The sequence below is a fragment of the Spinacia oleracea genome, chromosome 5 (assembly GCF_020520425.1).
Source record: "Spinacia oleracea cultivar Varoflay chromosome 5, BTI_SOV_V1, whole genome shotgun sequence".
Lineage (NCBI taxonomy): Eukaryota > Viridiplantae > Streptophyta > Magnoliopsida > Caryophyllales > Amaranthaceae > Spinacia > Spinacia oleracea.
Genome location: NC_079491.1, coordinates 41927611 through 41942679, shown reverse-complemented (window position 1 = coordinate 41942679; position 15069 = coordinate 41927611). Strand labels below are relative to the sequence as shown.

General features: G+C 38.5%; 1 protein-coding gene across 1 annotated transcript; it reads left to right on the top strand.

Moving 5' to 3' along the window:
- Positions 1 to 9015: 9015 nt before the first annotated feature.
- Positions 9016 to 10720, top strand: LOC110804596 (protein FAR1-RELATED SEQUENCE 5-like). The gene is made up of 3 exons (XM_022010202.2): positions 9016 to 9272; positions 9400 to 10268; positions 10404 to 10720. The coding sequence occupies exons 1-3, from the start codon at positions 9016 to 9018 to the stop codon at positions 10718 to 10720; spliced, it is 1443 nt and encodes a 480-aa protein (XP_021865894.2).
- The last annotated feature ends 4349 nt before the right edge of the window (positions 10721 to 15069 follow it).

Here is a 15069-nt window from a genome sequence, read left to right as displayed (position 1 = left end):
ATTTTGACACTATTTCGGAAGCTTTTTGGACTGTTAGCGTGAGATGCATTTTCGCCCGGATTAATTTTATCTATTCGTGACTCAAAACGGTTTTGAAAACGGAGTTAGGGTGTGAAAGATGTGAAGATCTTTGTGTAGGATTTTTGGGTGGGTTGAGGTGCGTGTTGTTAATGGTGGGAATGATGGGTTCATGTATTATGAATTTTTTTTTTTTGTTGAGCAACATTTTGCATTGTTTGATTTTTTTTCTTTTTGGATGATTTTTTTTTTGGGTTTCATGGGTTGACTTTTATGATTGCACGGATTTGACTTTCATGTCTTGGAGGTACGGTTTATTTTGCGGATTTCGAGAATTGGTTTTGATGTCACGATTCAAGACCGAATGGGCCTTGCTATTGGGCCTAAAATGGGCTGCTTCCTTCTTATTTTTCGATTTTGTTTTTGCGAATATGATTAGTGCTTGTTCAGTGTTAGAGCAATTTTTAGGAGAAATCTTACGCCTTTATTAATTTGGAAAGTAAGGAAAACACACTGAAAATAAATTAACCTATATTCTAAGGGGTCCTAGGACCATCTCTAGAGTTTTATTATTTCTATCATCTAAAGAACTACTAGGCGTTTTGCTAAAGTGCTATCTACGGCTAAAGCCTTGGGTTTAGTCTCGTAGAACTTTGGTCCTTCGCCTGTACTCATCTTGAATTCTATTCCCTTTGCATTGACCCACTGATATGTCTTCACCCATCCGTTCTCGGTCTCTTCTGGTGTTGATATAGGAGTGATTGACCGGGTTGGATTGAAACCTTCATCTTGTAGGGCCAGGGTGGTTATTACAGTCTCGTCCTCCATAGGCCTCGATTCGTTAAACAATGTCCACAGAGCTTGGTTGTCTAATATTTCGGTTGTTTCAGTCTTGGGGAGGTGGGGTGCCTCATCCATAGTATGACAGTCATGGAAAATTTCAAATCCGGGTTTTAGCAGGCCATTCTGAACAAAGGGTTCAAGGAAGTCGCAGCATGGGTGTTCTTCTCCTTCTCGGACAAACATACCGTTAAGGGTTCTTTGGTATGGGGAAAGAAGGGTTGTTTGTTTTGTCTTGGTTGGCTTAAGGCGTAGCCTAGACAAGTGGTCAGCAATATCTTCCTCCGTTGGTGTATAGCCTAGACCGAAGGGCGTAGTTTTGTTGGGTAGGGGATGGAACATGTTGTTCTTCTTCCTTATGCCCAATGGAGTTCCCGGGAAATAGCCTTGACCTAGCAACATCTTAGGGATGACCCGGGACGCTCGCGGATCTAGAAATGCTAAATTGTAATCCTCAATGACTTGGATGACTTCATCCACTTGAAAACCGTAAAGGTCTTCCGCAGCATCGGTCGTTCCGACCATAGTACAACTGACGTCGAGAGGAGGGGTGCGTATTTCTAGAATTACCCCGTTATGGTTAAGTTTAACCATCTGGTGCAAGGTAGAAGCCACACCTCCTAAGTCATGGAGCCAAGGGCGCCCTAAGAGGAGGTTGAAAGTGGGCTTGATGTCAATTATCTGAAAATCCGTGGTGCGTGCCACAGGCCCGGTTTGTATTGTGAGGTTGATTTTTCCCAACACAGGCCTTCGAGAGTTATCATAGGCTCGTACCCCTTGCGTGGAGGTTTGGAAGTCATCGTTTCCTAGCCCCAAGCAATGGACGGTTCGCAATGGGCAAACATTTACCGCCGAACCGTTATCTACGAGCGCTAGGGGGATGTTTTGTCCTTTGCATCCAACCACTAGATAGAGAGCCTTATTGTGGGCGCCTCCTTCTTTAGGTAAGTCTTTGTCAGTAAAAACTATTGCTTTTTCCTCAACATCTCTGGTGACGTGACTAACCAACAAGTCAGGTGTGATGTCTGTAGGGACTGAGATGAGGTCAAGTGAGCGAATAAGTTTTTCACGATGTTCCTTTGAAGTGCACATGAGATCCCAGATGGTAATCTCGGCTTTGGTTCTTTTTAGTTGCTTCAAGAGAGGATTTTCGATGACTTCTGCGACGGTGGTGTGCCGCACGTTTTCAGGAGTCTGTCTGACTGGGATGTCGTCCGCGGGAGGTGGGCGAATATCCTGCTGGTATACTCTTCCGGACCGAGTGAGATTGTCAACTTCGGGCTCTTGAGGGGTGGTGTCAATGGGAGAGTGTCCGGGCCAAGTTTCAGTAAAGAGGTCCTGGCCCGATACTTGGGACAGGTAGATATCTTCAGCATCATCATCCCATACACCGCACACTTCTTTCTCGATTTGATCCATAGGGACCATGGCGAGTGGTGCACCTTGGGGCGTAATATACACCGTAGGGTCAAAGTTCATATTTTCTGGTTGATCGAGAGAGATGTGACAAGAGCCGAGTGGGCTCTTGTTGTTATTGGGTTTGCCAACGTTGGGGAGGGGTATTATTTCATCCTCTATCATATCCTGGATCGTGTTTTTTAGATTCGAGCAGTTTTCAGTATCATGCCCATTTCCTTGATGGAACTCGCAGCGGGCGCCCTCGACCCAGTATTTATTTTTGAATGGAGGGTCGGGTGTGGGGCCTATGGGCCTTAGTTTTCCTTGTTTGGTTAGTCTTTGGAAGGCTTGTACTAGAGTCGACCCGAGTGGGGCAAACTTTCGATCTCGGGTCCACCTCCCGGGGCTCCTTAGGGTTGGGGTTTCTTCTACGGCGTGGACCTCTTGGGCTTGAGGCGTGTGGCCCCTGTTGTAGGTATTACTTTTGTATGCAGGCTTGCTTTGTACTGTTTTTGTGAGGTTATCCTCGATCTTTATTCCTACATCGTAAACCCTTTTGAAGGTATCAAGGCCCAGGTATCTAAGATGTTGTTTATAAGCTGGGTCTAGGTTGTCAATGAATTTTTGGACCAATTCAGTTTCGGGAGGCCTATTGATTAGTTGGGCCTCTTGGTCCCTCCATCTAGCAAAGTAGGTTGTGAAACCTTCATTTTTCTTTTGGAAGAGGACTTCCAGCTCGCGCATGGTTACTTGAAAATCCATGTTCGACGAGTATGGCTTGATGAAGACATTGACAAAGTCCTCCCAAGTGGGGAAGAGCTTAGGGTCCTGGTCGTAGTACCATTTGAGTGGCACAGGTTCCAAGGACAAAGGAAAGGCAGGCAGATACATGGACTTGTCCACGCCTTTCAAGTTCATGGCATTCACAAAGCTCAAGAGATGATCACGGGGATTGTCCGTGGCTTTGAACTTCGGTAAGTCAGATGAACTAAACGTTTCCGGTAGTTTTCTGGGAAAAGGTTCAGGATCGAGGGAGAAATACTTGCTCCCCATAGTTTGCTGCAGAACCATTTTTTCGATCTTCTTCTCGTTATCGAGGTCATGTTTGGCTTGCGCAGCCGCTAAGGATTCGTTTTCCATTTTCAGTTGATTCATAAGTATGGTCATTTGGGCCATTTGGTCCCGCAGCTCTTCCATGGACATGTTTGAGGGTGCGAATCGAGGCTGGGCAATCAGAGATCCTTGAAAGGGGGAGTGACGGATGGAGCTTGGAGTTGCTAAAACTTGCGTTGGTGATGTATCTTCGAGACGTACTAACCTTTGATTTTCTTATCGGCGCCAAGTGGCAGAACCAGCCCTATGCATAAGACAAGCTAAAGTTTAGGCCCAAAGTTAAGCATTACTTAGTCTAGACTTTTGACTCTTCCTATCGGTTTTCTATTCTCACTCTTGTTGGTATATTTTGGCTTTTCTTTTGGTCATTCTTTAGATTTTTGGAACACTTGCCCGTGTGACGTTCAAAGTTATTTTAATTAGCTTGCTCGGTTTTGGTGCCGAACATCGCCGTCATAGGAGGCCTAATGACGACATAAAGAGTCGTTTATTTTATAAGTCGTTCTTAGAATCGAGTGCTTTTTCATACGTCCTCGTAGCAAATTTGTTACGAATTTTTTATTGCTACGTATATTTTGCGCGTGGGCACCGAGGTTGCGGCGCCTGGCCAAAAGGCCAAGCCGCAACTTTAGCGCCCAGCGCAGGGCGTGAAAATATTTGGCGCCCAGCCAAGGGCGCTGAAAATGCGTCCCTGACTGGTACTCGTATTCTGTTCGCGTATTATTTATTTGTACATGCGACTTAATTTTGCGTGCTTGCCTAATAACGTCCTTTACGCGTTGTGCAGCGTTGTGGGATCCGTCACAGGCCATCCTAGGCTTCGCCTTTTTTTTGTGGCGATAGCCCGGGGTTGCGGAACACGTATCTTGGTATAGCTCTTTGGCCAATCGGTGTTTTATGAATGTTTGGGCAATTTTTAGGGTCGATTTTCTAGCGTTATTTGTCATACACAATCACAATATAATCACGTAATTCGCTACACATAACTAACATTACAACATGAAGCAGAAATAGTATGTCACGTAGTTTATGATAGGCTTTTATGGGTAATATTTACGTCTGGCTTGGTACCGCTTCTATCGTGGATCCAACACATGCCCTGGTCGAGGTAGTGGATTCAACAGATGAATTTCGTCCCAAGAGGCCAATCACGATGTAAGCCAAGGGGGCATGAACCAATGAGAGGGACCTTAGTGGGCGAGCGATTGGGTTTGGGACGGGTGTACTACTAGCGACAAGTGCCGAGTGGACAATATTCGAAGCGTATGCACCCCCCGGTAGGCGATGGGTATCCTTAGTCCCAACTCCCGAGATGAAACATGCCAAGGGAGCCGAGATTCGTTATGCGGTTCTGTCCGTTCACATTAATATGCTGATTTTCAGGTCGTCCCAACTTGATAAGGAAATAAACGCGGAGTAGGATCGTTTCACCCTTTGGCTATTTTGATTACCTACGAGCACGAGTATTTCATTAACGTTCCCCAGCGGAGTCGCCAGTGTGAGGGGGTCGAAAAAGCACGAGGCTAATGCATGACCTCGTCCCTCGTGGGCGTGACGTCGTCAGATCAAGTGTAGTTAGATTTCCTGTGAGTTTACACCCAATCGACTAGTAATATAGGAGTCGCCATTCAGTTTTTAACGACAATGAGAAAAACTGACAAAACCCGGTTATCGTGACATAAAGGGAGTGCAATTATGTTCGACCACGACGGCCATAGGTTCCCTTGTGATCCCTGGTGTGGGGATCGCTCAACGTACACCCGCAGGGCAGAGATTGAGAGTTCGGGGGACTGTAACTACCGAGAGGAGTGCTCATCGATAACTCCAGAGGCAGGTTATCCTTATTAGCTCAGCATAAATAATTGAAGGGACATGCGTTAGCTATTAAACTATTCTGGATTGATTTTAGCAATATGCAACACATAATACTAAATCGATCGTGATTATCTTGTTTAGATTGATTTAAGGTACCTAGCATGATAGTTCGATTGTCCAAGATATTATCTTTATTAGGTGTGATAGATCAATCAAATTAATAGTTTAACAATTTTATAAAGGGTGATTAAAGCGATTAAATCATGCGAAGGGACATATTACGACGCACCCTTGAGAGGTGCGTCACGGTTCTCAGAAAACTAACCACTTGGCTTTGCTATTTCTCCTTTTATCTAACGAATCTCGGGTTTCTAAGCAGTGTTCCAGTATTTAGGCTTAATTCTTCAGCTACAAGGGACAGGATACGTTCTGTTCGACTTTTGGGTCGATTGCGACAGAACGCGGGATCAATTTCGCAGCGTGAGGCTTAGGCTTAGGGTTGGAGTCAATACTCAGATTATGAATTGTGTGTCCTTTTTTCGTCGATTATGAGGCTGTATTTATAGGGAAAGAGTTGGTGGAAGGATAGATCTTTAGAATCCGAACCCAAAGAGAATTCGGAGACAACACGTCCCAGGTATTTTCAGCGCCCAGGGCGCCGAAGATTTCGGCGCCCAGACCCAGGCTTTGAAAATAGGGTCTGAGCCGAGCCTTTTGTCTGATTTGGACTCTTAATCACGGAGCTTTTGAGACTTATCCGAGTTTCTTAGTGCGTATCAGCTTATGACGGAATGCGTCTGGGCCCGTTACGAACTCTGGGTTCGTTAGGAATTTAATTAATACGTAACTCTTATTTTCGAATTATAACAGGAATTGAATTCCTTTGCCAATTCTATCTCTTTCAGGACTTTATGTTGGAGTGCAACACCTAATTCTGACAGATTTCTATCTTTTATATCTTGCCACTTTTAACAACTACTTCTTACGGCAGTTACCATTTTTAGCAGATTTCTATAAATAGAAGTTTTGGCTGAAATGAAAAGGGTGATCGAGATTCGTTATTTTATAGGAGATGCGTTGCCAAGTGGAGATTTATGTTCTCATCATCGAACCTTCCCTTTCGGGAATGGGGACAAAAGTAGGTGTCTACACTTAGGAAATTAGAATTGGGCTTAGGGAATTAAATGATTGGGCTAGCTTAGGACTTGAATTAAATACTTTTGATTGGGCCCATTTAATAAAACGAATTGGACTTTTCATTTAAAACCCGAAGCCTTTAAAAATCATTTGCAACTCATTTAATTTCCCGACTCAAGAATTAAGGTCGTTTCGTAATTAATTAAAATAATAAATATTCTAATTAATTAAAATACATTAAATAAAATGCATTTAAATATTATTTAAATGTTAATAAATCGTAAAATGCTTTATAAATATAATAAAATATATTTATAAATATTATAAAAATACGAGGTATTACACTATGAGTTAACAAGAAGTTAACATATGATACTATTTTTGTAATTTAGTACAGTAGAAATGCGTTTACACTTAGGTGGGTACTTCATTATTACCATTCCTTTAATTAATAGTAAAATTTTATTCCATGTGTAACACGATGCAAATTTGGTATAAAAAAAAGCCATGTTTAACGTTTGGTATTTATTTTGTACCGTTACATAACAGTTTTGTGGAATTGTATGATCTTTGTACCAAATTTAGTACCGGACATAAAATCTGGTATTTTATTTATACCATATGTTGATTTAATCAAAATCGGTATTAAAATAATACCATATGTAAAAAAAAGTTAATATTTAGTACGTATTATGTACCAGTATCAAAAATTTACGAAAAAATGTGTTAAAATAGTACCAAATTTTATTGTACATTAAAAGTTTAAGGTTTAGAGATAAGAGTTTAGGGTTTAGGGTATAACATTTGTGCCATTTGTATCTTATATATAGTGAAAGTTATAAGGTTAATTTAGGGTTTAGGATTAATGTGAGTTAGTGTGTATGTGTTTTACAAATTTAGGGTGTATGTATGTACACACAATTTTGTAAACACAATTTAGGATGTATGCATGTATTTAACTTAAAAGTAGTATGTATGTGTTTTATAAATGTGAGTGGTTCGAGCCCCGTCAGTCCCGACCAAGGCGCTGATCATCTTACGATGAAAAGCAGGTATATTCCAGATTTAAATAAAAAAATGGACGAAGTAGAAAGATTAGTTAGAGCTATGGGGTGTGTATGTGTTTTATAAATTTGTGCCATTTGTATCTTATATATAAATTTAGGGTTTAGGGTTAATGTGAGTTAGTGTAATATAATATATGTACACACAATTTTGTAAACACATAATTGAAAATTGTTTATTTTTAGGTTAAATATAGTGAAATTTATTATCCTCTTTAGATCAACGAACACGAACAAGAACTCCAAATGTCGTTTCACTACTTGGTTCAACGACACATTTAGATCCATCTTGAGATTGATAGCGTGGATCTCCTTGTAGATTGTTTAGCTAAATTTATTTATTTAATCAATTTTGTGTGTGTGTTTTATAAAAAAAAAAAAAAAAAAAAGTTTGTGTCTTGGTGAAAAATATTTTATAGATGAACCAATACATTTTATTAGATGAACCAAATCAATGGTGAAAAATGTGTTTTATAAAAGATATGTTTAAATGAATATGTTAATATATGTTTAAACTAAGATATGTGATGTAAATATTGAAAGTAAACTAAGATATGTTTAAATGAATATGTAAATATATGTTTTAATATGGTAGTTAAATTTAATACAATTTAGCACCAAAAAAACAAGCAAATGCAGATATTGGTATTGATTTAGGAAAAAATTTCAAAGTTATGTACCATTATAATTTGTTTGGTACTTTAAATGTTAAATTTATGTATCATTATAATTTGTTTGGTACTTTTAATGTTAAATTTATGAAAAAATGTATTATTAACCATTGTTTTGGTACAAAATTCATACAAAAATGATAAAATAATGTACCTTTTTTTTTTAAGAATAGAAAGTTTGGTACAACATTAAAACCGTTTGAATATGTGCAATGAAGTAATTTGGTTCTCTATTTGTACCAAGTATATAAATTTAAAATATAGATGGACTTATTTGATTAGTTTTTACCTTTTGAAGGTCCTATTTGTCAGAGCACATTGGTTCCCCTTATGTCGACACGTTACTTTCTAACAACTGTATCCCACATAAGGGGGGAAATTTTCTAAATTATGTAGGCGGGAAAAATTGAAAGTACATTATGGAGTATTATATCGATTGTCCATTTTATTTTAGAATTTAGGGTTTGAGTGTTTTAGGAGAGATAAAGAAAGCATAATTGAATTTGGTATTCCACAAAAATCAACATTTGGTCACATCTTTGGACTTCGAGCTTATTTAAGGTATGTGTTTGTCTTAATTTCGTAAATCAATATATGAATTTTACATATTCAATTAACGAATTAGGGTAATTTGCTTTTGATAAATTGCAATTTTGTTTTGAAAGTAGGACATAAATGATTTTAAATTATGGGTGTTGTGCTTATGTAAAATTGGCAAGTTCAAGAAACATATTAGGATATTAATATTCAATATTGTAGGAATTAATGTGGGTAATTTGTAAGAATTGAGACTTGATTATTAATTAAGTGTGAATTAATATATGTGTATTGATAATTAAATAAGTGTGAATATATAAGCTTTGAGAATGGATATTGAATTTTAGTTATTGAAAACGTAGTTAGGGTTAGGGTTTTGAAAGGGGTTTTTACTTAATTGAAATTTACAATGTTGCATAAACATGGATGAATTTGTTGGGAATGATAATGAGGATGTAATCGAGGAAGTAAACATTACTGATGATGAAGAAGAAATTGGAGCCGACGATGTTGTAGTGACTTCGCCATTTGTTGGGATGGTATTCCACAGTTGGGAAGAAGTGGACAAGTACTACAAAAGGTATGGAAGACAACAAGGATTTGGCATACTCCGTGCTGCTGGGTCGCATTTGCAAAAGGGTGGGAAAATCAAAGGAACTGAGGGGATACTTGTGGAAGTGTGAATGTTATGGTCGTGCAGTGTATAGGCGTCGGGTTGAGGGGAAAAGGGTTTACTCAACAAGGGATGAGCTTGGCACTAAATGGTCAAAGAAATGTGATTGTCCGGTTCTAATGTATTGCAACAGGACTAAGGATGGAGATTGGGTGGTTAAAAGGGAAGTTAGTGAGCATAAGAACCATTGTCCTACACCGAGGAAGTCTAGGTATGTTCCTATGTACTGGCAGGAAAACATCAACTCTCTTGTAAAGAGGAAGTTGTTCAATGACTACAACTCGGGTGCTAATGTTCCACAGATATTTAACTGTCTAGCTAGCGAGAGGAACGGGGTTGAGAATGTGACATTCACCAAAAAAGATCTTCAAAATATAATTGCTAGGGATAAGGCAGAAAAGATGAAGGAGGGAGTTTGGAATGCAATGTGGAAGTACTTTAAAGCGATGTCTACTGACAACGAAAATTTCTTTCATAAGCATATGGTGGGTGAGGATAACAGATTACAGGATGTGATGTGGGTAGATGCTAGGAGTAGAGCTTCTTACGAAGAGTTTGGAGTCGTTATAGTGTTTGACTCCACCTACTTAACTAATGAGTATGACCTGCCATTTTCTAACTTTGTTGGGGTTAATCACCATGGTCAAACCATTCTGCTTGGGTGTGCATTGTTATCCCATGAAGATTCAGAGACTTTTGAATGGTTATATACCACTTGCTTGTCATGTATGTCTAACAAAAAACCCATAGGTTTTCTTACTGACCAAGACGTTGCCATGAAGAAGGCCCTACTAGAAGTAATGCCTGATGTCCGACATCGATGGTGCTTGTGGCACATACTTACCAAGTTCAGCCAAAAACTTGGAAAATACAATGACTATGATCAGTTCAAAGTTGAGCTTCATAATGTGATTTATAATAGCCTTACTAAAAATGAGTTTGAAGTGCAATGGAATGTTGTGATCAAGAAGTATAAATTGGAGGGTGAGATTTGGCTTGCAGGTAATTGCATTATAAAATTTTTTCATTAAATCATATGGTACTTTAATAAATAAAGCATATGGTACATTTACATGCAGACAGACTGTAAGATTTGCATTTATTGTTTATATTGCTATCTTTTTACTACTATTTCAGGATCATACCATGGAAGGGAAATGTGGTTGCCTGCCTTTATGAACGGGATGTTTTGGGTTGGAATGAAGAACACTCAAAGATCTGAAAGCATAAACAGGTTCTTTGATGGGTTGGTTGATAAGCATACTCGATTGTTTGAGTTTTCTCCATTTTATATTAAAGTTGTGGAATCTAGAGCTGACGATGAACAACAGGCTGATGCAGCTGACCAAAGGGAAGTTCGTCCGTTGGCAACCCAATTTATGGTTGAGAGAGCCTTTAGAAAAGTGTACACAGATGTTAAATTCCCCGAGGTTCAAGAGCAGTGCAATCTGTAAGGTTATGATACATATGAATAAACATAAATCATGCGGAAAAAACATAAAGCCAGGAAACATATTATTAACACATAATCATTTAGCATAATTCAGATGCATACACTTTGAAGCGTGCCCTCCCTAAGTGCGCCCGAATCGAACAAGAACAAGTCTTTAGGACTCCAAGTGTCGTCCCTCCGTAGATAGTCCACAGCACGTCCGGATCCGCCTTAAGCTTGACCAACTAGAATCGCCCTTAAGGTTCCTTAGAGTTTCGGCTATTTGGGTGCAAGTGTTTGGCTGATTTTTGCTTAAAAATCTTACCTTGAATACTTCAATAATCGTCTGTTAAATATGTGACCCTAGGAATATATTTATAGAGTTTATGGAAAGGAATTATAATCCTACTAGGATACGGATTTATTAATTAGAATCCTATTTGAACTCTAATTAATTAATTTAATCTATTGGGATTAGGATTTAATCATTGCACGAATTCCGATAGGATTAGGATTCGTTACGAACACGAGTGTCGCACGACCACGAGGGACGTACTCACCCGCGCAGGCCTTGCGGCCCACACGAGTGGGCGCTGCCTCGCAGCCCACGAGCACACGCTCCAGCGCGCGCGCCTACGGCCTTGCTGCGCCTGGCCTTGCGCTGGGCCTGGCGAGGCTGTGGCCTTCGTGTTGGGCGCTTGGCTTGCTGGGCGCGGGCCTGGCTTCTTGCTGGGCCTTCGTCTGGCAAGCCTCGTCCGATGCTAATTCGTACGATGCGCTTCCGATTAAATTCCCGATTCCGAAATTCATTTCCGATACGACCAATATTTAATATTTCCGATTCCGGAATTAATTTCCGTTTCGAACAAATATTTAATATTTCCGTTTCCGGAATTATTTTCCGATTCCGATAATATTTCCGATTCTGACAATATTTCCGTTTCCGGCAATATTTCCGATTCCGGCAATATTTCCATTTCCAATAATATTTTCCGATACGTACCATGTTTCCGTTTCCGGCAACATCTACGACTTGGATAATATTCATATTTTCGATACGATCCATATTTCCGTTTCCGGCAATATCATAGTTTCCGGAGTATTCATTTCTTGCTTATGACGATCTCAGCTCCCACTGAAACCAAGATCCGTCGATTCCGAATATCCATAGATGGAGTATTTAATTCCATTAAATGCTTGATCCGTTTACGTACTATTTGTGTGACCCTACGGGTTCAGTCAAGAGTAAGCTGTGGATTAATATCATTAATTCCACTTAAACTGAAGCGGCCTCTAGCTAGGCATTCAGCTCACTTGATCTCACCGAATTATTAACTTGTTAATTAATACTGAACCGCATTTTTTAGACTTAACATTATATGCATACTTGGACCAAGTGCATTATTTCCTTCAGTCTCCCACTTGTCCTTAGGGACAAGTGTGCATTTCCCAATTCCTTTGTCGCTCGATGCTTGCTCTTGAACATAAGGAAAGAGTTGTCATCCTTATTATGTCCAGAGGTGTTTCTCGGTTTCAGAGTTCAACTGATCAAATAAACAGATAATCATAGCCTATGATTCATCCGAGCACGGCCATGCATTTTACAGTTTCTAGCTCTCCGAGTGGCCTTGTACAACTTTTAAGCATCTCATCCCGATTTATGGGAGGACGATCCCAATCTTGCGATCTTGAGGTTAGACTTCGTTTGATAGGTGATTACCTGAGCGTTGCCTTTATAGCCTCCTTTTACGGTGCGACGGTTGGTCAACGTCAAAGTAACCAATTCTCAAACAAGTAATCTCAAATCACTCAGGTATTGAGGATTTAGTGTCTAATAATTTTAATGAAATTTACTTATGACAGATTTTCATCTCTTACAGTAAAGTTTCATAGGTCTGTCCGATACTAGTCTTCCCAAAGTAAGTATCTATGCAAATGATTACGACATTGCCATGTCCACATAGTTCAAGAAACAGAACTACTAGTCATCTTGCATTCTAGTCGTCTAACGTTTTCTATGCGTCCATCTTTATAGAAAACTCCGACCAAGGACCATTTTCAACTTTTGACATTCAAGTTCACTTGATAGACATTTCTTAGTCACATGACTGGTCCTGAAAGTCTATCTTGAATATATCGTCAAATTTGAAGGGACTCATCATTTAATACTAAACCAAGATTAAATGGAATATGAAAATACATTTCATAAATGATAAATGTTCAACCCCAATGTTTTACAACCATGGGCCTCAAACCCATCTTTAAAACAGTTCATGGAATTTCAAAGCTATGCTTGATTTCCAGTGCCACAATGTGAGTGTTGTTTCTCACTTGTTGCATAGGTTTAGTTATCATGCTTTGCCAATCTTAATATCCTCTTCATCGAATAATATTCGAGATATGATGATAAGATCTTTTGAGTTTGTTTATTATGTGATCTAGTCTTTCTTACTACAATAGTGGTTCTACGCATTTCTCAATGAAGAACCATCAAGTTAGCAGACGTTTTTCTTGCTTCAAGAGTGGTTCTACGCATTTTTCAATGAAGAACCATCAAGCCAGCAGATAGGTGATCTACCCAAGCTTAGTGAAGAACTTTAAACAACCCTGTTTTATTGCTTCTTAGGCAATAATTACTTTTACTTCAACTGTATAGGTTGCTAGTGATGCTTTGTTTTGGATTTACTTATCCAAGCAGTTCACAGATATGTGGAAGACTTTCCAACTATATCTTAGAACATAGAAATTATTATTTTAATTTCCCACGCAACAACTCATGGTCTTCAATCCATGTTGCCATTTCAAAACACGATGCTCTATAGCTCGTTCTTGCCAATGGTTAACTCCAAAAGGTCTTGCTTGATCCTTTGCCAGTGTTTATGCGTGTAGCATCAATATTTAGCATATCTTTATTTCCTTGAATCAAGAACTAATCTTATGTACCTTTTGAAGTACCATAAGTTTTTCTTGATTTCAATCTAGTTGATCTTCACTTAGATCAATAGAGATTGGTATATGTTCCTCATGCCTAAAGTCATATGATACGTTTTTGGCGATCCTCATATTATATCATACATGATAAATTCTTTTGCAGAATAATTCCCAATTGAATTATATTCATGTAACTTTAGCTTATTCTAGTTTCAGTAGATACTAAATCCAGCTAAATTCTTTGACATATAATATAGGTGAAGAATCTTATTTAGATCCTTTGATGTTTAACTTAGTAAGTGATTATACATAGTTCAAACATACATTACTTAGATTTATTCATATAGAGTCGAATGTCTCCAATGGAGTCTTTCGTGTTTGATTTAGTAAATGCCATTACTTAATCCAGAATAATATTATAAGATCTTTGTAAATAGATCTTAATACCCAATATTTACTAAGTTTCGCCATGGTCCATCATTGATGAATAATTTCAAATATAAGTCATTAGCATTTGAATGTTATTTCACAATAGAGAGATATGTGTGTGATACACATAGGACCAATTAAGTTTTATGTACTCCCACTAAACTTCTTATATATCTATAAGAATCATGTACATTTTATGAAACTAAAATACTTATTAGCTTCACTAAAATACAATTCCAATTCCCAATTGCTTGCTTAAATCTGTACTTAGATTTCATAAGCTAGCATTCATTTCAAGCATTATTTGGATCCACAAATCTTATGACATGCCATGTACATATTTGTCTTCCAACATTTGACTGAGGAATACGTTTTGTCATCCGATTTCCATATGTACCAATATGCAATCATTGCTTGAATTATAGACTTAAGCATTACGAATTTGCATGAGGTTTCAACACAATCCACGCCGTGAATTTGCTTGTAACCTTTAGCAACTAATCTAGCTTTGTGTGTGAACACAATTCCATGTTTGATGGTTTTTATCCTTAAAACAAACTTGCAACCAATAGGTGTGAAACTATTCTTGCAAATCAACAAAATTTCAATTTTGTCATCAAAACATTTAGTATGTTTTATGGCCTCTAACCATTTAAAACATTTGAGTCTATATATGGCCTCTAACCACTTTAGGGAATCTGGGTTTTGTCATAGCTTTCTTACAGGTCACAAACTCATTAATCTACATGATAATAGTTTGACTGCAAGTTGTAGGTTTCTTTACTATCTAATAGAAGAATCGCATAGCTTCAGTGACCTGAACTCCATGTTTCTTCACTATCTAATAGAAGAATCTCATAGTTTCAGTGACTTGAATTCTATGCCTAATTGGGTATAGAACATCAAACAAATAGAATATTAATAGCCACTTGAAAGTCTTTTGAATATTCTGTTCTCCTTGAAGCACTTGTGAAGTCTTCTAAGAGATGTCTATTCTTTAAAGCCACTTCT